We start from the raw sequence: 26,119 nt of genomic DNA on the forward strand, positions 1-26,119 counted from the left end.
AAGTGGATTCAGGGGAGAACGGTGGAAGAGATGACAGCCATCACCCAGGGCCCTCCAAGGGGTGTGGTATGGAGGCCTGGCACCAAGAGGTCAAGAGAAAAGAGGGGCGCTCTCCACAGCGTGACCTCCAGGGTGAGACCTTCAGGCCTGTCACTCAAAGTGGTCCTGCCAGAAAGCCCAGACTCGGTGGGAAGCTGGGGAAACCATAGCAATTGCACAGACTGTAGTGACATCCTTAAGATTTGCTCCTCAGCAAGCATTTCAGATGCCTGCCTGGTGCCTGACCAGGCCCGCAGGTGCCTGGGGTAGCTGGGTGGGCAGCCAGACAGATGAGCTATGCCCGGTGAGTGGGAGGACCCAGTGATGGGGGGGAGGGGGCTGGGGGCAGGGAGTGGGAGAATGAGACCAGCTGGGTTGAGAGAGCCTTGAGTGCCAGGCCAGAAATGGAGGGTTGGGGGGAACAAGAACCAGTCTGAAATGGGAGTGGAGATGGTCAGTTTTAGACCCATCAGCCTGGGGTCTAAGGATGAGGGGAGGATGGGTCAAAGTGAAAGTGTTAGTTGCTCAATTGTGTCCGACTCTTTGTGACCCCATGGACTATAGCCCGCCAGGCTTCTCTTCATGAGATTTCCCAGGCAAGAATGCTGGAGTGGGTTGCCATTCCCCTTCTCCAGGGAATCTTCCCAGCCCAGGAATGGAACCCAGCTCTTGCACATTGCAGGTCGATTCTTTATGTCTGAGCTACCGGGGAAGCCCCAAGGATGGGTTGGAAGGGGCAAAAATAGGCCAGGGAGGTTGCAGTGATGCATGGGGGGTGATAAACTGGGCCAGGACAGGGAGAAGACCAGTGATGGAGGAAGGACCATCCATAGACTGATGGGAGGGCGGAGGATGGGACGGGGGCCAGGGGATCCCTGGCTTGAGGCTTGGAGGATAGTACGGCCCCTGCTGGACCCGCCTGGATTGCTCCACCTGGAAGGGGCCGTGGAGAACATGAGACCCCACCCCATGGCTAAAGAGAGGGAAGAGACATCTTGCTGTCTTCACCAAGAGGCTCTGAAGGACAGTCAGTCTCTCCAGCCCAGGACCACGTCATCCAGGCCTTCACTGTCCGTCCCCCAGCTCTTCTTCAGGTAAGAGATGGGGCTCGGCACGCCCCTCCATGAGCCCCAGCAGGGTGACTTGGTGTACCTGAGAATCTTCAGGCTGAAGCACTGAGAGCCGTGGAGGGGCAAGCCGCTGCCGTGTATACGATCTCCTCGGAGGGGGCCCTCGACCCAGAGGCAGATCCACACTGAGGCTAGATCAGGACGTGCACTTGACCAAGGGTGACGGGGTCTCAGAGGGCTCCAGGGTAAACCGAGGGTGCAGGGTCTCCCCGCGAGGGCGCCCAGGTCCGACCACATGGGGTGGGTTTTCCCATCCTTAGCCACCCACCAGCCAGGCCAAGAAGCAAGAACTCCTGTGTCCTGTCTCCAGACGTGAGGCTGAACCTGCTCCAAGGAGGTCACTGTCATAGCACTGCGGTATGTGAGCTGGAGGAGGGCGAGGGTCCACACCCGCGCCCCCATCAAAATAGAAAGCCTGGTGTTTCGTGGCTCTGAAGGTATCAGTTTCCTTCAGAAATGAAACTGGTGTACCAATGATGGTTCAAATCTTTTTTTTTTTTTTTTTTCTGGTGGGCACTGCTAACTCAGCCAAGTGTGAGCCCTTTTGTAGTAGAAGAAGTAAAATTCCTGGCACCTATAAGGATTCTTTAAAAACAAAAATCTTATTTGGTTGCCCTGGATCTTCGCTGTGCAGCCGGGTTCTCTAGCTTCATTGCAACATGTGGGCTCTTTAGTTGCCAACCAACACTTAGTTGCCTCATGTGGGATCTAGCTCCCCAACCAGGGACTGGACCCAGACCTCCTGCTTTGGGAACACAGCCCCCAGCCGCTGGACCACTAGGGAAATCTCCTAGAAAGGTTCTTACCTGCCTAGGATTAAGAGACAGCCAAGTGGTACACATCGCAACATTGTAAATGCTGAGTAATGAGTCTCAATCCTTCAACCAAAATCCTTTAAAAAGATGCATCTGGCCTCAAAGGCCATCCTGCAGGGAGGAAGTCTTCTGCAGCGCTCCCCCAAGACCACGGGTTCTTAATCTCTTTTCTGTGCCTCAGACCTCTTGGCAGTCTGGTGAAGGGTAGGGACCCCCTGCACAGGCTCAAAACATTTTTTAAAACTCTAAAGTAAAATATGTCATCTTGCAAAGAAAACCAACTATACTGAAATTCAGTTGAAATATTAAATGTAATCAAAAAATAATCAAAATATTTTTTTAACTCATGATGTGTATTATTTGTGTTTTGTTTATTAACACTTTAAATAGCAAGCTCTAGCAGTGCCTCTGTGGACTAAGGTAATTTCAAAGTAGTCTGAGTATAAACAATATTTCAAGGTTTCTGCAACAACCAAGATATGATATGAAAGGATCACTGGTTTCTACGGGTGGGAACATGTCAGGTGCTGTTACTATTGCTGTGATTTCTCCTTAAATGAAGGAAATGTTTTTTTTAAGATTTATTTATTTATAACAGCGCTGGGTCTTCACTGATGCCCGTGGGCCTTGTCCAGTTGCGGCGAGTGGGGGCTGCTCTTTAGTTGCCGTGCGAGGGCTTGTCGATGTGGTGGCATCTCTTTTGGGACAGGCTCTAGGATGTGCGGGCTTCATAGTGGCACACGGGCTTAGCTGTTTAGATTCAGACGGCTTAGCTTAGATGTGCCATCGAACCCATGACCCCTGCATTGGCAGGCAGATCCTTTACCACTGAGCCACCAGGGAAGCCTAGAGATGTAGTTTTTAGTGAGAGGTTAATTAAAACAAAGATATCATTTCATTCCCATTGAAGTTCATGGGCTCAGTGTATGGTTTCTCCACAAACCATCCTAGGATGTCAGGTGAACAGCCGTGCTCTAAAGAGTGAGGACAGATGGCCTTTTTTGAAACAGAATGTTCAGAAAGAGCAGAGAAACGTTGGTGTGATGAGGAATCAGATACCCACCATCCAAAAAGGCCTCAGCTGGTGCCTGATCTGACGGTTGACGTAGCAAAAATTAACCTCCTGGTTTCTACTTTAACATGAATGAAGAATCCTAATGGTAGGAAGAGAACTGGCCAAGGAGCCAGGTCTTTCTTAGAGGGGAGAGGAGGCTTGTGTGGTTCTGGAAAAATGATCTCTCACTGACCTTATTCTCTTTGTCTGGCACTGGATACAGAAAGCTAATTAAAGGTTTTATGCTCATGTCGATGTTTGCGTTATGATTTTCAACTTAGAGCTGTTTAAGTTGGACACATATTTGGAAACTAATTGAGATGAAAATGTGGTGCCCAGAAGCTTTAAAGAACACCATCAAATTCACAGAGACAAAAAGTAGATGAGAAGTTACCCGGGACTAGGGGAAAGGGGAGCAGAAAGTTGCTTAATGGGTCCAGAATTTCTGTGTGGGGTGATGAAAATGTTTTGGAAGTTGCTATGATGGTTGCACAATGATGTAAATGTAATTAATGCCCCTGAATTGTACGCTTAAAACTGTCTAAAATGGCGCTTTGGCAGCACATACACTAAAATTGCAACAATACAGAGATTATTATTCTCTGAGCAAGGATGACATGCAAATGTGTGAAGCTTTCTATTTTGTAGTAGATGATTGGAAGCATCTCTTTATATATTCCAATTAATAAGTAAATAAAAAAGGAGACATAATTTGAATATTATTTTGAAACTCCCAGCAAATAAACAAATGTAGGCATTAGGCTTCAACAACTGCTAACATCAAAAAAAAAAAAAAGGAAAGCAATAGTCAGACATTGATCTTATGTCTAGAAGCGGATGCAACTCCACTGTTTAAAGAGTTGAAGTGTTTTAACTTCGCAGTGACAATCTGTGTATGGTTTTCATTTTGCCCTAATAAGGAGAACAGTTTATTTTCATTATGTACTCACAAAAAGGGTTACTTTCTCCAATCTATAAAGAATGGTGTCGTATACATTTTTAAGTGGCAACTTTTATGAGAAATATTTATATGTAGTCACAATAAAGATAAACAAAATTAAGATAAGCTGTTTTTAAAATGAGCAGAGCAGCAGTGAAACGTGGGATGATTTCAAACAGCTAAATATACGTGTAATTGGAGTCCCTAGAGGAGGGGAGAGGGAGAGATAAGAGGACCCCCAAAATTAAGGCAATCATTGCTAAAATTTTTCAAAATTTGATGCAAACTGTAAACCTACAGATCCAAGAAACTCAACAAAACCCTAAGTGCAAGAAACATTAAGAAAATTATGTTGACGTCAGAGCCCCGAGGGTAAGTGTTTCTGGCCATTCATACACCCAACCTCAGCTCTCAGTGGTCGGATTTCGTGTCCTATCGGCCGAAAGGGTGACGGCACCACCAGGATGAAGCTTGTGAGATTTTTGATGAAATTGAGTCATGAAACTGTAACCATTGAATTAAAGAATGGAACACAGGTCCATGGAACAATCACATGTGTAAATGTCAGTATGAATACACATCTTAAAGCAGTGAAAATGACCCTGAAGAACAGAGAACCTGTACAGCTAGAAACACTGAGTATTTGAGGAAATAACATTCGGTATTTTATTCTGCCAGACAGCTTACCTCTGGATACACTACTCGTGGGTGTGGAACCAAAGGTGAAGTCTAAGAAAAGGGAAGCTGTTGCAGGAAGAGGCCGAGGCCGAGGAAGAGGACGTGGCCGAGGCAGAGGAAGAGGAAGAGGGGGTCCTAGGCGATAATGTCTCTCAAGACTACTATCTCAAAGTATAGTTGAATGCAAGCAGAAGGCAAAGGGACCCAGTGTTCATCAAGGTGGGGACCTACAGTAAAGCAGAAGTTGTGAATAAACATGACTCCTGACTTCATGGGACTAACAGGCTGAAAGGAAAACATATACACAATGCAAATTGTGAATACTCTGACAATACTTTGTATTATCTTGTCTGTTTTAAAAACTGTGGAAGCTCATTTTAAGTCAAATGCCAATAACAAAAAATGTTTTAACTGTAAAAAAAAAGAAAATTATATCAAGACATATCATACTCAAGTTGCTTAAAGTCAGGGATAAGGAGAAAATCTTAAAAGCAGAGAAAAGAGACATATTACCCGTTTCTCCTTGGACAATAGTTTTCTCCTTGGAAATAATGCAAGCAAAATGACAGTAGATTAACATCTTTAAAACTGTCAACCTAGAATTCTATACCCAGCAAGAATATTTTGCAAAAAATGAAGGGAAAATGTAGAGAAAATTAATGAAATTAAAAAGTCGGTTCTTTGAAAAGATCAACAAATTTGGCAAACCTTTAACCAGACTGGCAAAAGAAACTAAAAAAAAACTAAAATTAGAAATAAAAGTGGAGACATTACTATTGACTTTATTGTAAAAAATACTGGAAGAGAATACTATGAACAATTATATGCCTGTTTACTCAGTCGTGTGCAACTCTTTGGGACCCCATGGACTGTAGCCCGCCTGACTCCTCTGTCCATGGAATTTTCTAGGCAAGAATACTGGAGTGGGGTGCCATTTCCTTCTCCAGGGGATCTTCCAGACCCAGAGACCAACCCAAGTCTTTTGTGTCTCCTGCGTTGGCAGGTGGATTCTTTACCACTGGTGCCACCTGGGAAGCCCATGAACAGCTGTGTGCCGAGAAACTAAATAATCCAAGAGAAATGGACAAGTTTATTGAAATACAGAAATTGCCTCAAGTGACACAAGACAAAATAGAAACATTTAGCAGGCCTGTAACTAATAAGGAGATTGCATCAGTAATCAAAAACCCCTCGACTAAGGAAAGTCCAAAACCAGATGGCTTCAATGGTGAATTCTACCAAACATTTAAAGAATTAACATGAATAATACTCCAACTCTTCAAAGGAAGTAAAGATTCAGAAAGTATATGAGGTGCCTAGAATAGGCAAATGCTTAGAGACAGAAAGTGGAACACCAGGCCCTGGGGGTGGAAAGAATGGGAAGTTGTTGTTTAACGGGGACAGAAATAGGTTAAAAGTAAAAGGAAAGAAAATGATATGCTATGCTGTCACTAATCAAAAGGTAACTGAAGTGGCTATGTTAATATCATATAAAATAGATTTTAGAGTAAAGAATATTTACCAAGGACCAAGAAGATCATTTCATAATCATAAATGGGTCGGTTAATCAAGAGGGCATAACAATCCTAAACAATTATGGACACTAACAATAGAGATTCAAAATACATAAAACAAAAACTAAGAGAAGTACAAGGAGAAATGGGTATTCATAAATTGTAGTCAGAGATTTCAGTACTACTCAATAGTTGATAGAAAAATAAGCAGAAAAGCAACAGGAATAAGAAGACTTAAAAACGCCATCAACTAACTTGACCTCATGGACACGTGTAGAATGCTCCACTCAATAAAAAAAGAATACAAAGTCTCTCAAGTGAATAGTGGCCATTCACCAAGATACATCATGAGGCAAGTCCCAATAAAATCAAGAGGGTTCAAGTCATATGCACGGACCACATGGAGTTAAATAAGAAATCAGTAACAGAAAGATCCTTGGAAAATCCCCACATGTTTGGAAGTTAAATCACACACTCCTAAATACATCAAAGGATAAGTCAAAAAGGAAATTAGAGATTGCTTTTTCTTTATAATTATTTAGTTAGCTATTTGGAGCTGTGCTGGGTCTTTGTTGCTGGGTGTTTCTCTAGTTCCATTGAGCAGGGGCTACTCTTGATTGCGGTGCGTGGGCTTCTCATTGTGTTGGCTCCTCTCGTGGAGTGTGGGCTTCTCTCCTGGAGCGTGGGCTCTAGGGTGCCCGGGCTTCAGTAGCTCTGGTTCCCAGGCTCTAGAGCTCAGGCTCAATAGTTGTGTGGCTCAGGCTTAGCTGCCCCGAGGCATGTGGGATCTTCCCAGACCAGCGATCTACTGGGTGTCCCCTGCACTGCAAGGCTAATTCTTAACCACTGAACTACCAGGGAAGCCCTAGAGAGTATTTTCAACTGAATGAAAATAAAAGCACAACATTAGAAGGTGTGGGAAGCTGCTCTAACAGAACCTCAGGAGAGATTTACAGCACTAAATGTCTGTCTTTAGAAAAGAAGAAAGGTCTGAAATCAATGATTTGAGCTTCGGTTTTTTTTTTTCAGCTTCAGTTTTAAGAAACCAGGAAAAGCAGAGCAAATTAAGTAAACAGGGGAAAAAATGGAAATAATAAAGATCAAAGAGGAAATCAATACAGAAAAATCAATGAAACCAAAAGCTGCTTCTTTGGAAAGATTAATAAATGCTCATCGGCTGATTCTGTGTCTCCTGAATCCACTGCCCTAGTTCGAGCATGTGGAAGAGTTGAGAGAAGGGAGAAGGAGAAAAGGAGCTACAGGTGTGCTGAGTTCCTTCCAAGGAGGCACGTGGGGCATGGTGCTTTCCACTTGGTCCCTTGCATCTGAGAAAGGGTGACTGGTTCTCCATCTCAGGTCTGAAAACGTCTTTTAAGCAGCCTGCGACCTCAGGACAGAGGAGTCGGCACGTCTGGAGGTTCTTTAGATCACGTGGCAGGAGATACCTCAGAAAGATTCTTCAATATTTGGTCCTCTGAAGCATACAAGCAAGTGCCCACAGGAGGAGCCCTCTCTAGACTTTGGCCAGGCTGAGAGAACGCCGAGGCATCCAGCTAGGTAGGAACCGCCTCGTCACCTTCCCCCCCCTGTCTCTCGGCCCCCACCAGGATCAAGACAGTAACAAGAAAGCAAGGGGACAGAATCCACCCACAATCGCCTCCCTGGACTGAAGGCTCTCTCCTGCCTCCAGCCTTAGCTGGGGAAGGAAGAGAAGTCTTAACCCTGAAAGGGAAATGGTTCCTCCTCGTGGCCCTGGCGATCATGTGCATCTCTACCTGGGTCATGTAGGCAAGACTTAACCACAGCTGACCTCAACCTTGGCAGAACCCGGTGTGATCCTCCCAGAACATGAGAACTTAGGGAGCTTATGGAGGGGCTTCCTCTCCCTCTTCCAGGAAGGCCTTTTTCTCCTTTCCTCCTGGGCTCTAATGACATAGGAGGCTTTCTGCCTTGCACGTCTTAGAGTACAGCTGCAGGTTATCAAACTGCGAAGAACTGACTCCTGGCTGTCAGGATGCCCCACCCCTCATGTTGCATCGTCATCTTTTGTTTTGGGGTCATCCTTTTGAAGGGTCATGGGAAGCTGCCACCCTAACTGATCTTGCTTTTGCTCTCGATGTACATGATAAACTGTCTGAATTGAAAAAGATTTGTTTCGGAAATTCCCGGGTTGTCCAGTGGTTAGGGCTCCATGCTTCCACTGCAAAAGGCATGGGTTCGACCCTTGGTCAGGGAGCTGAGATGCTGCAAACCTCGCACACAGCACGCCAAAGTAAATTAAAAATAAAAAGGTGTGTTTCTTCACTGGCCAAATCTGTCAACCTTGCTTGATACCCCTTAGTGAGTGTGAGGTTGCGTCATAACTCAGTCTGAACTCGGGCTGTGTCCTGTGCTTTAGAGTGACGAGGGAACTCTATTTGGTCTCCATATGAGATGATGGGTGCTAATTAAATTTTGCAGTAATTATTTCACAATAGATATAAGTTGAAACCATCTTAAACTCTAATTCCACTGTGATCAGAAAATATGTCTGGTATGATTTCAGTCTTTTGAAATGTACTGAGACTTGTTTTATGACCCAAGTACAAGGTCTCTCTTGGTGACTGTTCCGTGCACGCTTGACAAGAATGTGCATCCTGCTGTTCTTGGTTGGAATGTTCTATAAGTGTCAATTAGGTCAAGTGAATTGAGAGTATTGCTCACATCTTCTAAATACTCATTAATGCTTTTGTCTGTGTTTATTTCTTTATTTTTACTAACTGCCAAGGCAGCAGTGTTAAAACATCCAAATATGCTTGTGGGTTTGCCTGTTTCTCCTTTTAGTCTGCCAGTTTTTTTCTCCCTGTACGTTGAAGCTCTGTTATTAGACTCAAATCCATTTAGGTTTGTTATGTCATTCTGTTGAATTTATCATTAAGAAATGACCCTCTGTATCTCTGATAGTACTCTGTCTTACAATCTACGTTGTTATTAATAGGGTCACCATTCCAGGGAAGGGGAGCCTGGTGGGCTGCTGTCTGTGGGGTCGCATAGAGTCGGACATGACTGAAGCGACTTGGCAGCAGCGGCAGCAGCTCTGTTAGAGTTGGTATTTGCAGGGTATACCTTTTTTTGTCTTAATGTTTTCAGCTTTTTATGTCCTTATGCTTGAAGTGTGTCACTTGTTGAGAGGCATACAATTGGTTTGTTGTTGATTTTTTTTTTTAACTCCAGTCAGGCAATCTCTTTTAGCGATTGTATCTATCATCTGGCTACTTGTTTTCCATTTGTTCCAGCTGATTTTTTTGTTCTTCTTTCCTTTATTTAATCTTTTGGATAAATAAGAATTGTTTTTATTATTGTTTTATCGCCTCTATGACATTTAATTATACCTTTTTATACATTTTTCTCAAATGGTTAATCTCAAGATTACAGTATGCCTTTTACTTTATTACAATCTACCTTAAGCTGCATTTTGCAACTTCAGGAAAGATGTAAGAAATGGACAACAATACAGTTCCGTTCATACCTCTTCCCTCAGCCTTCTGCATTGTTCTATTGTTTACGCGAATTAGAAACCTCAGTATACACTGTAATTATTGTTGCCCTAAACAGTTAGTAGTCTTTAAAACGTTTTTATATGGAAAAATATACAAGACATTAGATATACTCCTTTAACCATTTTTAAGCATACACTTTAGTGGCATTAAATACATATTTGTTGTGCAACCAATACCACCATCAGTTTCAAAAAAATTTTTTTAAACACTTAACTCCTCATCCCCTCCCCCGCCCCACCCGCCCAGCACCATCATGTCTCCGTGAATTTGACTTCCAAGTGCTTTGGCTAAGACAGACATGCGATGCTTGACTTTTGTGTCTGCCTTATTTCACTTAGCATAGTGTCTTTAAGGTTTACCTATGTTGCAGCATGTGTCAGAACTTCCTTTTTTAAGGCTGAATAATATTCCACTGCAGGTACACCACCTTTGTTTATCCATTCGTCTGTCACTAGCTATTTGGATGGTTTCCACCTTTTGTAAGTTGTTAATAATAGCTGCTATGAATGCAGTGTCAATGTTCAGGTATCTGTCCAACCCCTGCTTTTGATGCTTTGAGGTATATATCCAGAAGTTGAACTGCGGGATAATATGGGATTCTATCTGGGTCGTGAAGGTCTTTTTTGTACAGTTCTTCTGTGTATTCTTGCCATCTCTTCTTAATATCTTCTGCTTCTGTTAGGCCACCTGATCTGCCTCTTGAGAAATTTGTATGCAGGTCAGGAAGCAACAGTTAGAACTGGACATGGAACAACAGACTGGTTCCAAATAGGAAAAGGAGTTCGTCAAGGCTGTATATTGTCACCCTGTTTATTTAACTTATATGCAGAGTACATCATGAGAAACGCTGGACTGGAAGAAACACAAGCTGGAATCAAGATTGCTGGGAGAAATATCAATAACCTCAGATATGCAGATGACACCACCCTTATGGCAGAAAGTGAAGAGGAACTCAAAAGCCTCTTGATGAAAGTGAAAGAGGAGAGTGAAAAAGTTGGCTTAAAGCTCAACATTCAGAAAACGAAGATCATGGCATCCGGTCCCATCACTTCATGGGAAATACATGGGGAAACAGTGAAAACAGTGTCAGACTTTATTTTTCTGGGCTCCAAAATCACTACAGATGGTGACTGCAGCCATGAAATTAAAAGACGCTTACTCCTTGGAAGGAAAGTCATGACCAACCTAGATAGCATATTCAAAAGCAGAGACATTACTTTGCCAACAAAGGTTCATCTAGTCAAGGCTATGGTTTTTCCTGTGGTCATGTATGGATGTGAGAGTTGGATTGTGAAGAAAGCTGAGCACCGAAGAATTGATGCTTTTGAACTGTGGTGTTGGAGAAGACTCTTGACAGTCCCTTGGACTGCAAGGAGATCCAATCAGTCCATTCTGAAGGAGATCAGCCCTGGGATTTCTTTGGAAGGAATGATGCTAAAGCTGAAACTCCAGTACTTTGGCCACCTTATGCAAAGAGTTGACTCATTGGAAAAGACTCTGATGCTGGGAGGGATTGGGGGCAAGAGGAGAAGGGGACGACAGAGGATGAAATGGCTGGATGGCATCACTGACTCCATGGACATGAGTCTCAATTAACTCCGGGAGTTTGTGATGGACAGGGAGGTCTGGCGTGCTGCGATTCATGGGGTTGCAAAGAGTCGGACATGACTGAGCAACTGATCTGATCTGATCTGATGGGATTCTATGTTTAATTGTTGGAGGAATTGCCATACTGTTTTCCATAATTTTAAAATTTTCTCCATTTATTTGTACATTCCATGTTTCTTCCTTCTATCCTAAAGTTCCAAACTAGCTTTGGAATATGTTCCTTCTGCCTTGGGAGGGGGGCATGGTGGTGGTCTTTTAGTGCAGATCTATTGGAGACAAAGTCTCTCAGCTTTTGTTTGTCTAAAAAAATTTGCCTTTGTTTTTTAAAATATTTTATTTTTAATTGAAACATAATTCCTTTACAGTGTTGTATTGGTTTCTGTCATATTTCAACACGAGTCAGCCATAGGTATACACATATCGCCTCCCTCTTGAGACTCCCTCCCACCCCTCTAGGTTGTCACAGAGCACCAGGTAAAGCTCTCCATGTCAGACAGCAAATTCCCACTGGCTATCTATTTTAGTTTGCCTTAGTTTTTACAGAATATTTTCACTAGCCATAGATGGCTAGGTTAGCAAGGGCTTCTCCTTTCAGCACCTAAAAGGCATCATTCCGTTTGTTCCGGTTTCTATAATTACTCTTAAGAAGTAAGCCATTGTTATTGCTATTCCCCTGAGTTTAATGTATGTTTTTTCCTGTGGATATTTTAGATTTTTCTCTCTATACCTTTGACTTTCAGAAGTTTGATTCTGGAATGCTGAAGTACAGTGTTTTGGTATTTATCCTGCTAAGGATTTACTGAGCTTCTTGAATATGTGAATTCGGGTCTTTCATTAATTTTAGAAATTTCTCAGCCATCATCTCTTCGAGTGTTACTTTGGTGCCTTCTTTCTATCCTCTCCTGCTGGGTCTGTTTTTCAACGTAGACTTTCCTCCAGATACAGGAAATGAGAATCTCTTTAGGTGCTGCCATGTGGGCAAGTCTTTTGGTGCTAGGTTTCATTGGCTGCCCTGAGTCTGTTGTTCTCCTTTTTCCAAATTTTCTAGGGCAGTAAAGAAAAGCCAGCCAACTCTACAACTCATATCATAGTCATTTATTTCATATCCTTCAAGATCTAAGGCAACAACATAAGGGATCCACCTCAGGTGAGATTCTTGGCAACTGATGCTATATCCAAAGAAGCAGAAAGACATGGGCGTTTGGGATGGGCAGCTGTCAGTGTATATGGTCAACTCAAAGGGAGCCCAGAGAAATGTGGTTGTGGTGTCAATAGCAGCTCCTATGCAGGATAATGGGCAATGAGGGAAGTTCTTGGGAGAAAAATACCGGCTTAAAAATGCATAAAGAATGCTGAAATTAGAAGTTCACTGCTTTTGTAGCACTCAATGAAATAACGGATCCAAGAACACCCATTATAGTCTGCAAAAAACCATTAGGTCAGGTTTTGGGAACTTCATAATGGATGGATTATACTGCCGACTTCTAACCCCCAATCAATCCTAACCTGACTAAAAGCAGAACAGCCAGTCACAGTGGGGACCCTCAGGTCAGACAGAGGAAAGAACACAGCACCTCCTGTGAGGCAAACAAGCCAACAAAAGTGAATCTGAATTTAAATCCAGTCTCTAGATCTAACTGCGTTTACTGCCCCCAAGAAAATAATAATAATGATAAGGCTATAGAAGGACATGTGAGAAGATACTTTTAAAAAAAGCAGTGGTCCCAATCCCAAACTGAGAAATTCTATAGGAAAAAATATTCTGTTTCTTCAACAAATAATTGTCATGAAGAAGAAAAGGGGAAGGAGAACTGATGTAGGTAAGGTAAGACATGAGAACTAATGAGAATAATCCAATGGTTAAAAAAAATTATGAGACAATTGAGACATTTTAAAAATTGGGTGTTAGTTGATACTAGGGAATTACTGTTAAAGTTAGATAATGGATACATGGGAACTACTTGGTATTCTGTCTTCTTAAGACTGTTTATCTTCATGACTAAAATTTTTGGAAAGCGGTTTTGTGATAGAGAAAAGGAGAGCGCATGCAGAAGGATGTAGATTCCGGGGAGACGGAGCATGTTTTTATGCTGAAGGAGATAGTGAGGACCCCAGAAAAAGGAGAAATCGCTGGTGGAGCCAGCTCTGGAGAGTCCTGGGAGACAGGGTGCTGGACCCAGGTGGCTGGCCTTGTCAAGGATTCCAGCTCCTGTCCTGTTCACAGATTTGATCTTCATTAGCCCTTAACTCATCCCATTAGATGAGTGTAATAATTCCCATTTTAGAGATGATGAATTAAAACTCAGAGAGGTTGATGACTCACTCAGAGTCAAAAAACTGTAAATGGCAGATCCAGGATTTTTACTTTTTTTTTTTCATTCAGCTGCACCAGGTCTTAGCTGCAGTATGCAAACCCTTGGTTGTGGCACGTGGGATCTAGTTCCCTGACCCAGGGATTGAACCCAGGCCCCCTGCATTGGGAGCATAGTCTTAGCCACTGGACCACCAGGAAAGTTCCTAGATCCAGGATTTAAACCAAAGTTTCTGTGCTTCAAGCTTTTGTGGTCTGCGTGGCTGCAAGACAGGCTGAAATGTCTCATGGGGTGGGGAGGGTGACATTTCAACCGTTGGAGGTGAAGAGGGAACAGCAGATTCAGACTTCATGACTGATGGCCCGTGTTCCTCATGAAGCTGGGTGGGAGGTTCTTGAGGACAAGGGTACAGGCTCTACTGCTCTTTCTGGGGCTGCCAAGGAGCTGGAGGGTAGTGAGTCACTTTCCTGGTCCAAGACCATCTTTGCCTGCCAGTGAGACAGAGGTGTCCCCACAAGGAATTCAGCAGGGAGAGTGATCAGGTCCCTCTCGTGGCCCTTTCCCACTCCGCTGCAGCTTCAAGAAACATGGATGCAATATAGAGAGTGTTAGTTGACCCAAGCTGTATGTGGGTGCACGCGTGCACAGTTGCTTCAGTCGTGTCTGACTCTTTGCAACCTCACGGACTGTAGCCTGCCAGGGTCCTCTGTCCATGGGATTCTCCCAGCAAGAATACTGGAGTGGGTTGCCATGCCCTCCTCCAGGGGATCTTCCCGACCCAGGGATCAAACCCTTGTCTCTTAGATTTCCTGCATTGGCAGGCGGGTGCTTTAGCACTAGCACCAGCTGGGAAGCCCATATGCATCAGCACACAGTGGAAAACTTCCAAGAAAAGCTCATGCAAGCTCAGCTGCTACTGAGAGCCCCAGTAAGGGAGGAGATGTCCGAGCCTCCCTATCTCACTGTGCTCTGATTGCACCTGAACTTCTGTTCTCTGCATAGGTCTGCCCTGCCCCTGGGTGGTGACCTGTGTGCATGGAATGAGGCTAAAGGAGGAACCCAAGAATCTTGTCTGGGTGCCAAAGAATCTTGTCTGGGTTCTTTGGGGGCCTTAGGCAACAGAGAAGGGAGAGATGAGGCAGGCTGCAGGGAGGAAGCAGGACCCATTGCATAAAGAATTTTAAACAAACGAATTGGGTTACGTTGTGGCTTTATGGCATAATAATAATTAAGAACTTTGGCTTTGAGGTCAGATTCATTGTGATTATCCCAGCTCCATCATTTACTGCAAGCTTGGGCAAGTTATTCCACCTCTCTGGGCCCGGTTCTGGTGCCTCAGGGGTCCCGGGAGCTTGTGGGGCTGGGTAAAGCTTTGTTGCCCTCTGGTGGCAGACAGAGGGTGTCACTGAGAGGCTGAGTCCACTCTTGGACAGCTGGTGAGGAGTGAGGATGGGCACTCTTTCCTCCCACAGAGCAGACCTCAAATCCGGCTTCAGCATTAGGAGGGTGCCAACCGGAGGGCCCCACCAGGGTCTGCTGAGGAGCCTTGGTCCATCTCTCCGTGACTCATGAGGTGACTCAGGCTCTCATGGGGGCCAGCCAAGCTGGGTTTGAGTCTGGGTGATCCTGAGTTGGTCTCTTGCCCCTCTAGGCCCTCTCAGTCCTTATCAGGATGACAAACATGTCAAAACACTAGGCTTAGGCATTGAGGTTGCTATTACCTACATGCCTTAACGCTCTCTCTCCCACCTTTGTCCATTCATTTATTTCATTCATTTAACTTCCAGCCAGCAGCTGTCTGCCAAGCACCAGCTCTGGGCCAGACCCTGAGCTGGGGTATCAGGGACATGGCTGCCCTCTTAGCTCTGTAACTGTCTGTTCATCTACTGTGGTGTGCGCTTTCATTCATGGAGGATCCATTTCTTTACTGAGTGTTCATTCATTCTTTCTCATACTCACTAACTTCCTCATTCACTCATCCATCCATCACTAGGTTATCTCAATTGCATATTCATTCATTCTTTACTTTTTCAGACTCCTTTCCTTCCTCTCTCCCTCATTCCTGTGTTCTGCAAGCATTCTAAAAGCACCACTCTAAGCCAGAATTAGATGCTGGGTTTCTGGCACAACCCTCTCCCCAGACTTCTAGGTAGACAGATGGTGAGGACACCCTGTGACTGCCACATGCCAGCCATCGGGACTCAGAGCAGGGGGAGCACCAAGAAGGGAGCAACTGACTGCCTGGAGGAGGAGGCTGGGTCGGGGCAATCAGAGAAGGCTTCCTAGAGGAGGTAGCATTTAAACCACACTAAGCAGGGTGCAGGGCTTCCCAGGTGGTACTAGTGGTAAAGAACCCTAGAGCCAGTGTAAGAGATGTAAGAGGTGCTAGTTTGATCCCTGCGTTGGGAAGATCCCCTGAAGGGAGGGCATGGCAACCCACTTCAGTATTTTTGCCTGGAGAATCCCATGGACAGAGGAGCCTGGAGGGCTACAATCCATGGGGTTGCAGAGTCAGGCATGACTTAGCAACTAAACAACGAGGAACACACCTGTAGTTGAACAAATTGGGTTTATCGCCTCAGTTTGAGAAGGAAGACCGCATTTACCTCAGTAAGACAGTGTTTAGGGGATTCCCTGGCGGTCCCGTGGTTGGGACTCCACACTAGAGTTTAATCCTTGGTCAGGGAACTAAGAGCCTGCAAGCTGCACTAATGGCCAAAAAGAAGGGTGGGGAGGTGGTTAAAAAGGCTTAGTATGGAATTTGGGCCTGGGTTAAGTGATTTGGGGGAGGATTTGAGTAAATGGGCTTTTACTCTGGAATAGATGTTAGGAATCAGGGACAATTTTATGATTGAAAGCCTTAAATATTTAAAGTCTAACAGGATAAAGAAGCAGCGGTTACTCATATTAGTCAGAATGGGGGAAACGTTTGGTCTTTTTCTTGTTCCAACGATATTCTTGTTTTCATCCGACTTTAAACGTGATTACGGAGCAGTCTTCTTTATGCCTTGCGACATCATGGCCCTAGAATGGCTTTGCACGACAGTGGTGTTTAGGAAATTGTCTATGTCCAACAGGAGAATCCCAAGGTCTAGCTGTGAGTGCCAGGCCAGCTCCCAGATGCAAGGGGCAGCGCTCCTCTTTCTCGTAGGAAAGGCCCGTTCACGCGACCGAGGTGTATCTGCTGGGTGCCAGGCGCAGAGTGATTCGAGGCGGGCAAAAGAGATAGGGCCCCAGTCCTCCGGGAGCCCACATTGACGTCGGTGCTGTCTTAAACAGATCGTCAGCAAAGGCAGAGGGAGTGGACCAGACCCAAGGAACAAAGGCCCGGGTGAGGGGGTGGGGGGTGTCGAGAGAGTTAGCAGGGTGGTGGGCGAAGCCACAACTCGCGCCGGGACTGCAGAGGTCGGGGGGGCCAGAGCACACAGGGCCACCTCTCCCCCAGGAACGTGGGCGTTCGCTGCGCTGATCTGCTCAGAAACAGGGAAAAGAAATCAAGCCGCTTTAATCAAAATAACCCACCCGGGCCTCGAGCTTATGAATATTCAGCAGCCTGCGGGCAACTCCGCTCCGGCCGCGCCCACCTAGGAGACTGCGGTTGCGTCACTGGCGCGCGACTCTGTCGTCACACACGCGCGCCGCCGCCCGCCTGGGAAGGCAGCTGTCATGGCGAGCTCGGCGGCCTCTTCTGTGAGGCCGCCGAGGCCCAAGAAGGAGCCGCAGGCGCTCATCATCCCCAAGAATGCCGCGGAGGAGCAGAAGCTCAAGTTGGAACGGCTCATGAAGAACCCGGTGAGACGGGGCGCGGGCTGACGGCCCTCCCGAGTCCCAAACCCCTTCCCTTCCAGCGTCTCTGGGAGCTCGCGGGCCCTCTTCCCCCGTCTCTGAACGCGGGAACTCAGGAGCCAAAGCCCAGGGTCAGACCTTGGGAAGGAATAGGCGAGCCGGAGACAGTGAGCTTTCTGCTGCGGACTGGCTTCCCGTGCTTGAAGACTCTTTAACTTCGTGTGAAGGGAAGCCTTAGACTGGAAAGATAGAGTCCTTGGGTTAGCACAAGAATTTATTCTAAACAGCATTAACTGTTAGGCATTGGCCGAGAGACCTGGGGGTTGGAGGTCTCCAGTGATAGATAATGACTGACGTTCTGACTTCTGCCCTGATAAGTTGAGTTTAGCCCTAACAAGGCTGTGGGCTGTGATAGGACACAGAATATACAGGATGAAGTAAAGCCAGAAGGGAGAAAATAAACTCAGCTTTGGGTCCAAGAAACAAAGCAGCCTTACTTCACTAGTTCAGTTAAAGAATTTTGGTTGTAAAAGACGTCACTTTGTCAGCCGGTTTATACATAACAAACGCTTTCACGTTTAAATGTTGCAGGATAAAGCAGTTCCAATTCCAGAAAAAATGAGTGAATGGGCACCTCGACCTCCCCCAGAATTTGTCCGAGATGTAATGGGTAATGTCTGTGTGTGTGTGTGTGTGTGTGTGTGTGTGTGTGTGTGTGTAAATACAGTTTTTAAAGTGTAGGTATAAAACCTCTAGTTTTTGTTAATTATATCCCCATGGCGGGGTGGGGTGGGGAGTTCATTGATCCAATGTTTTACTCTTACAATGAAGGGATATTATTGGTTATGGTTTGGCATTAGAGAATCTTCTTTGTTTTTTAATGATATCTTGTTTTTTTAAAAGTGGAATAGTTTTTATTTTGTTGGGTTGTAAATTAACACAGTTCTAAAGTAGAGTAAAGAGCAGGTGTAAAAAAAATTAGAACCACCTGTAGTTCCGTGGTTCTACTTGTAACATTTTGATACAGCCTTGGAAACCTCTTTATAGTCAAAACCACGCATGCTTCAGAAAAAATGTTTTTACAAAAATACGGTTGTTCTACACATACTATTTGAAACTTACTCTTTTTAGATCATGGCATCTTTTCAACTCAGTAGAATCCTAGCATATCGTGTGAAATCCTCTGCTTGGGGAGGGGAAAGGTCACAGACTCTCTTTTAGGTTTCTGGTCTCTGAACCTTAATCTGCTTGTTCTGTTAATACTGTTTGAGAGTGGAATTTTTAGGGACTTCACATTCAGCATTCATGTGACAAGTATTTAATGCTACCTACAGTATGCCAGCCACTGTGCTAGGTTCTGGGATACAGTGGGGAATAGGGCAAGCTTGATCCTTTCCATCACTTCTGGTATCTGTCTTTGGTCCACTTTGATTAAGGGTAGCCTGTATTGGTAACTGGATCTCATCAAGAGCTCTGGACTGTCCTGGCTCTAGGTTCAAGCGCTGGGGCTGGCAGCGGAGAATTCCACGTGTACAGGCATCTGCGCCGGAGAGAGTACCAGCGCCAGGACTACATGGATGCCATGGCTGAGAAGGTTAGTGAGCCAGGAGGCTGGGGTTTAGGCGATGTGTACTGAAACCTGAGGAGAATAAGCAATTGAAGAGTAGATACATCTGGGTGTGGCTTGAGTGAGGGCTGCCTTCTGAAGTCAGCACGAGAAACAGATGGAAGGTAGAGTCCAGGTTACTTCTAGGTCAGGCCCAGCACAGCAGGGCGCTCCCACTAGGAAGTGAGTGAGGGGAGTGCGTCTGCCAGGTGGTAGAGAGCCCAGCGGGGTCCCCTGTCCCCGCCAGGCCATTTGCCATGGAATAGGAGGCAGGCTCTCACATCACTGGAGTTATTATTTCTCTATAATTTTCTCTCCTTTTGGCTGAATGTCTGTAATTCCAGTTGGCTGTGTGTCTGGTGCGAGAACTGTGCTTTCAAGTGTTTCTGCCTCTTTGAGTTTTCTAGCTTTGAGGCTGGCATTTCTTCAAGACATAATAATTGATTAAGAATTGAGAATATCTGTGAGTTTCTGGTGGTCTAGTGGTTAGGACTCAGGACTTTCCCTGCTGTGGCCTGGGTTCAATCCCTGATCTCAGAACTGAGAATCCCACAAGCCTCCAGGGCGGGGCATGGCAAAAATAAATACAATTTTTAAGTTAAGAATTGAGAATTGCTTTAGAAATTGTATTGTATAAGAACTCTTAAGTTCTCCATTGCTTGATAGGAAAGGACAGAAACCTCTCTCCTATTGCTCTTAAGAAACATTCTCTTGGACATTTCACTTGTTTTCTTTTTGGAATTGGGTTTTGGAGTTCTTTTATCCACACCAGGAATCTTGTTTGATTTTATACTAGATTTAAATTGAGTCTGTAACTTAACTTGAATGAGAATGGATGTCAGAGTGTTGAGTCATCTTTTCTAGAAACTTTGTCTTTTTTGTTTGTATCTTTTTGTGTCTCTCAGTGATCATCTATGGAGATTTCACACATGTCTCACTTTTTGTTCAAAGATTTTTTTTTTAAGTATTTTGATTGTAGTGATCCTTTACATATTTATTGGCCTGGCCAGAATTGAGTTTGAAAAAGTACCTTTATGATTTTCGAGCGGAAAGGGGTAATTGCCGTGGTGGTTTTCACCTGGTATTTGTGTGACCTCCAGCCCTTAACTCGGCCCCCGGCTGTTGGTGGTTCTCCAGCTACTGCTCATCTCTAGTGTTTAGTTTCAGGTGACTGGTCACACAGCTTTGCCAGGTCACTGATGGCTTTGCACTGTCAGGAATAGCAAAACTCTGAGTATAGACACTTAGTTCAGTTCAGTCGCTCAGTCGTGTCGGACTCTTCGTGACCCCATGGACTGCAGCACGCCAGGCTTCCCTGTCCATCACCAACTCCCAGAGCTTACTCAGACTCATGTCCGTCGAGTCAGTGATGCCATCCAACCTCTGTCAGCCCCTTCTCCCGCCTTCAACCTTTCCTGGCATCAGGGTCTTTTCTAGTGAGTCAGCTCTTCCCATCAGGTGGCCAAAGTATTGGAGTTTCAGCTTCAACATCAGTCCTTCCAGTGAACACTCAGGACGGATCTTCTTTAGGATGGACTGGTTGGATCTCCTTGCAGTCCAAGGGACTCTCAAGAGTCTTCTCCAACACCACAGTTCAAAAACATCAATTCTTTGGCACCCAGCTTTCTTTATAGTCCCACTCTCACATCCATATGTGACTACTGGAAAAACCATAGCCTTGACTAGATGGACCATTGTTGGCAAAGTAATGTCTCTGCTTTTGAATATGCTATCTAGGTTGGTCATAACTTTCCTTCCAAGGAGTAGGCGTCTTTTATTTATTTATTTTTTTTGTGTGTAATAAAGTTTTATTAAAGTATAAAGGAGATAGAGAAAGCTTCTGACATAGGCATCAGAAGGGGTCAGAAAGAGTACCCCGAGTAAGCGTCTTTTAATTTCATGGCTGCAGTCACCATCTGCAGTGATTTTGAATCCCAAAAAAATAAAGTCAGCTACTGTTTCCCCATCTATTTGCCATGAAGTGATGGGACCAGATGCCATGATCTTAGTTTTCTGAATATTGAGCTTTAAGCCAACTTTTTCACTCTCCTCTTTCACTTTCATCAAGAGGCTTCTTAGTTCTTCACTTTCTGCCATAAGGATGGTGTCATCAGCATATCTGAGGTTATTGATATTTCTTCTGGCAATCTTGATTCTAGCTTGTGCTTCATCCAGCCCACCATTTCTCATGATGTACTCTGCATATAAGTTAAATAAGCAGGGTGACAATATACAGCCTTGATGTACTCCTTTTTCTATTTGGAACCAGTCTGTTGTTCCATGTCCAGTTCTAACTGTTGCTTCCTGACCTGCATACAGATTTCTTAGGAGGCAGGTCAGGTGATCTGGTATTCCCACCTCTTTCAGAATTTTCCACAGTTTATTGTGATCCACACAGTCAAAAGCTTTGGCATAGTCAGTAAAGCAGAAATAGATGTTTTTCTGGCTATCTCTTCCTTTTTTAGTGATGGAGCAGATGTTGGCAATTTGAGCTCTGGTTCCTCTGCCTTTTCTAAAACTAGCCTGAACATTTGGAAGTTCATGGTTCACGTATTGCTGAAGCCTGACTTGGAGAATTTTGAGCATTACTTGACTAGTGTGTGAGATGAGTGCAACTGTGCAGTAGTTTGAATATTCTTTGGCATTGCCTTTCTTTCGGATTGGTATGAAAACTAATCTTTTCCAGTCCTGTGGCCACTGCTGAGTTTTCCAAATTTGCTGGCGTATTGAGTGCAGCACTTTCACAGCATCATCTTTTAGGATTTGAAATAGCTCAACTGGAATTCCATCACCTCCACTAGCTTTGTTCATAGTGATGCTTCCTAAGGCCCACTTGACTTCACGTTTCAGGTTGTCTGGCTCTAGGTGAGTGATCACACCATCATGATTATCTGGGTCATGAAGCTCTTTTTTGTACAGTTTTTCTGTGTATTCTTGCCACTTCTTAATATCTTGACACTAACAAACACTTTTTTTAAACTACTTTAGAGGACAGGAGATAGAGCACAGGTGTTTCAAGGGCCATCAGTTAGTCGAAGTTTTCATGTATTGATTAACAACTCAGAGAAAATACAGAAAAATGTTTCACAAACCTTGAATCCACATAGTTGCAAACTTATTTTCACATGGTGAAGGACAGGCTCTGAGATTAGAAGGAAAGAGAGATGCAAGAGAATCCTTACCTTCCACATGACTGAGAAGAGTGTCCCCACTATGGACAGAGCACATCTGACTCCTGCTGGAGCCTCACCAGGGCCAGCAGCCAGTGGGGGTTCTGTCTTGGTCCCTTGGAAAGTGCAGCTGCTTCAGACATTCACAGCTCAGCTTCTAAACAGACCAAGCGCTTTTAGGTTGAAGGCCTTGCTTTCTAGTTGAACTCTAATTGAAGTTAGGTCCTGGGAATTCCCTGGCATTGCAGTGAATCAAGCTCAATAGACTTGAACTTTCACTGCCAAGGGCCACAGGTTCAGCCCCTGGTTGGGGCACTGAGATCACACAAGCTGCATAGCACGGACGAAAAAAAAAGACGCTGATTCCTTTCTTGGAAGGAGACATTTCTTTTTTATTTCATAATTCTGCTCTGGAAGAGTGTTTCTGCATCAGTCTCAGCAGAACCACCCAGCCCTGGCAGTTCAGACCAGCAGAGGTGATGAAGCCACCTCTTCCTCTGCTAGCTCCCTTTTTGAACACCCTCGCCCTCCCCCGCCCCAACCTTTATGGCCAAAACTACCAGAAGTAGAGGTGACACTCTTTTATCAGAAGATATCTTTATAGTGTTTTCCTGTAGGTTATTGCAGTTCATTGTTCTTCCTAAAGGCTCAGAAAAGGAAGAATTACTATTCCCCCATTTTATAGATGTAGAAACTGAGGCTTAGAAACAGGTATAGCTGCTAGGAAGAAATAATACAAGAGGTGGATATATGTACGTATATATGTAGTCACATATACATACGTAGCACATGTATGTATAAGTAATGGCAGTACATGTTATCTGCCTTATAATCTGTCTGTTAATAACTGTAAGTAGTCAGGACTTAAAAGTTCCATGGTCCCAGCCCTCTGGCCACTCCACCTGGTGAACTCTGGTCACTGTCTCTGAAGGAAAAACACACTCTTATGTGTCTCCTTACTCTGAGTACTCTTAGTACATTTCTGACACTTCTAGTCACCGAATCTATGGGAATTTCCCCCACACCAAGCGGTTCTGTGGCACCAGGCGCATGTCCTACAGTGTAACTGTTTGCACACTGCCTACGTGGAGGTGACTTCAGATCTCAAAAGGAGGACTCAGTCCTACAAGACTGCCTCCCACCCACAGCTTCAGAGGCCTGCTGCACGTCTCCGTCGTCGTCTGTGCTTCTGGCCCACTGGCTGTAAGTCAGGCTTCCATGACCCCCTCCTCAAGGCTCCATTAATTTGCTTAGAGAGGCTGACAGAACTCAGTGAAGCCTCTCACTCACTAGTTTCCAGTGTGTTATGGAAGACTGGAGCTCAGGGAGAGCCAGTGGAAGAAGGTGCAGGGAGAAAGAGTGGAAGCCCTGCACCCCCATGCCCTCACCAGCTCAGGAACTCTCCATACACACCCTTTGGGATTGGAGGCTTCACTACGTGGACATGGTTAAATCATTTGGCCACTGGTGATTCGTTCAAGCTTCAGCCCCTCTCCACTCCCTGAAGGTCAAGGAGGCGGGGCAGAAAGTTCCCGTGGCAACCAGCCTTGTTCTTAGGGGCTTTTCCAGAGTCACTCATACACTCCTGTAGTTGAAAGGGGCTGGTTATAAATAACAAAAAATACCCATTTCGTCTTTATTTCTAGAGCTTTATATCTGGAGTTAAGGAAGAGACTGGCAACAAAACTAATTATCGTAAAAGATCCCCCTGTGGCTCTTAAATAGGAAATTTATAAGAGTTTTAGGAGCTATGTGTCCAAAAAGTAGACAAAAATCAAATACATATTTATTTTAAACCACAGTGTAACATTTTCCGAGGCCCTAGTGGAGAAGAGCCGGTAGTGCCGCCTCTGCCCTCAAGACCCTCCGTGTGCTCCCTCATGCTCTGTCTCTTCGTTTGCTTGTGCATGAGTGGTATCTTAATGAGCTGAGTCGCTTCAGCGTCAGAGACCTGTATGTTGATTTCCTGCCCCGCCTGTTGGGCAACTTCTTAAAGTGGCCCCAGAGATCTGGCTGTGCCTATAGCACCCCCAGAGGTGTGACTTGTAGAGTTTTCATGCCACGCCAGAGTTTGTCTAAGTGATGTGGTTTTTTGCAGCAAAAATTGGATGCAGAGTTTCAGAAGAGGCTGGAAAGGAATAAAATTGCTGCAGAGGAGCAGACTGCAAAGCGTCGGAAAAAGCGGTGAGAGCTTTGTGGCATCTCATAGCTAGTGAGACTTAGGGCAGGAAGTGTAAAAATAGATGGTTGGCGAACAAATCCTTCTTGTGGTCAAAAGTTTACCTGTATGACCTGTTGAGGTCTTGGCTGTTAAAACCTACAGTGGAGCACCCCAGTAGAGAAATGACTTTTCTTCCTGGGGAGAGATCAGTTCATTTACTGCCCCCCACCCCCAGCTTGCTACAGATTTTCCAAGGCTTGGGGGTCAGCACTTCAGTGATGGCATGGATTTCTGTGTCTCCTCTATGTCTGTATTTTAATGAAAGCTTTAGTAAGTTGCTATGAGCAAACTTCACAGTTAGCCTCTCCCCGAAAGGAGGGCCTGTAACCCCCCTAAGTGACTACATACAGGCTGCATGTGTGTCTGTATTTTAATAAACGCTCCCTCAACTGTTAGAGAGGTGAGCAGGATTCTAAAAGTAGTCCCTAAATATCTTGGAATGAAAGAGTATCGCTGGTAGCAGTATCTCTGGATTGCTTTAATCACCTCAGGACTGCAAAGAATTTGATCTTGATTCATGAAGGACACAGGTTGATGATGTTGGAGTAGCAGAGTCATGATGACGTACTTCCTTCCTTTTATTGTAGCGTTTGTGTAGGGTCTAAGTCCTGAAGCTTCCATAAATAGATGTTTAGTCTCTAAAATAGAAAATGGGTGGTTAAAGAATTCATGTATTTGTTTTACATTTGTAGCCAGAAGTTGAAAGAGAAGAAATTACTGGCAAAGAAGATGAAACTTGAACAGAAGAAGCAAAGTGAAGGTGAGTGGTGCCCCCTTTCCTTTTGTGGCCCTTCTCAGCATTGATCACGGTGATTGACCTGTCAAGACTGAGGTTTTAGAGTTTGGAGCTGGTCAGCTGGCCTCTGAAGAGATGAGGGCTTGTTTCTGTTAGTTTTGACTCATTTAGTTTTCAAGTGTCAGAAAGGCAAGCTGGTTTAAGCAAAACAGGAAAGATACTGGCTCGTGTTTAGTCCAGGACAGACCTCCTTTCAGGCCTGGCTTGTAAAGGAGCGCTGATGTTACTGGCATTTACTATCTCTTTCCGTCCCCTGGCTCCCCGTCCTCAGGGGGGCTCATTTCTTCCTGATGGTTTTAAGGTAGCTGTGGCTGCTCCAGGCTGCACCCTGGCTCATTCTTGTCCAGTAGGAAAGACTGAGGGGGTGTCTCCAGCAAAAGTGTTTTTGTGTCTCTCTGGCTCTCATTGAGTCATTTGGCAAGTCAGTTAAGAATGCTCTTGGCTACAAGAAATAGAAAACTCAACTAGCAGTAGTTAAGCAAAGAGGAGTTATTTTTTCTCACATAGCAAGAAATCTGGTGGTAGTGTGGTTGAGCAGGTCAGTAGTGTCAAGCTCAGCATCTCTGCCGTTCTTTTGACCTTGATCCTGGGGCATGAGGTGGCTGCTGCAGTTCCTGGGATCATACTTAGGTTTAAAGCAGAAAGAAGAGGGAAAAGAAGTGGTACTTGTCTGGTTTTGTTTTTGTAACTGGAGAGCATCTGATCCCCCAGAAGTGCCCATCAGGTATTATTTATATCTCATTGGTCAGTACCAGGTCACTTGATGTCATCAGGCTAGATGAATAGAAAACAGAACTGTCACAACTGTCCTTAACCTATCGTGATCCATCACTGGATGGATGGTACATTGCCACCCTAGACAGAATTGAGGTTTTGTTACAAGGAGTAATAGGGGGCGAGTAACGTGTCAT

At 44.8% G+C, this 26,119-nt stretch overlaps 1 protein-coding gene and 2 pseudogenes across 3 annotated transcripts in view; all 3 read left to right on the forward strand.

Moving 5' to 3' along the window:
- The first annotated feature begins 3,587 nt into the window (after positions 1-3,587).
- Positions 3,588-3,685, forward strand: LOC147344929 (U6 spliceosomal RNA; annotated as a pseudogene).
- Positions 3,686-4,427: 742 nt separating this feature from the next.
- LOC147344930 (small nuclear ribonucleoprotein Sm D1 pseudogene) lies at positions 4,428-4,920 on the forward strand (annotated as a pseudogene).
- Positions 4,921-7,615: 2,695 nt separating this feature from the next.
- PRKRIP1 (PRKR interacting protein 1) overlaps positions 7,616-26,119 on the forward strand; it is a 38,214-nt gene continuing 19,710 nt past the window's right edge. For 2 of the 3 annotated variants that reach the window (XM_086374389.1, XM_086374388.1), the window contains exons 1-5: positions 17,259-17,421; positions 18,007-18,085; positions 18,909-19,009; positions 24,290-24,375; positions 25,105-25,172. In XM_086374389.1, coding sequence (XP_086230515.1) covers positions 17,296-17,421; positions 18,007-18,085; positions 18,909-19,009; positions 24,290-24,375; positions 25,105-25,172 — 460 coding nt within the window. In that variant the 5' untranslated portion in view covers positions 17,259-17,295. Of the gene's footprint in view, positions 7,728-17,258; positions 17,422-18,006; positions 18,086-18,908; positions 19,010-24,289; positions 24,376-25,104; positions 25,173-26,119 lie in introns of those variants that run through there. The other variant, XM_086374390.1, reaches the window with a different exon arrangement.

This window comes from Bos grunniens, chromosome 25, assembly GCF_055505025.1.
Source record: "Bos grunniens cultivar Pamir isolate PY7600 chromosome 25, Bosgru_T2T1.0, whole genome shotgun sequence".
NCBI lineage: Eukaryota > Metazoa > Chordata > Mammalia > Artiodactyla > Bovidae > Bos > Bos grunniens.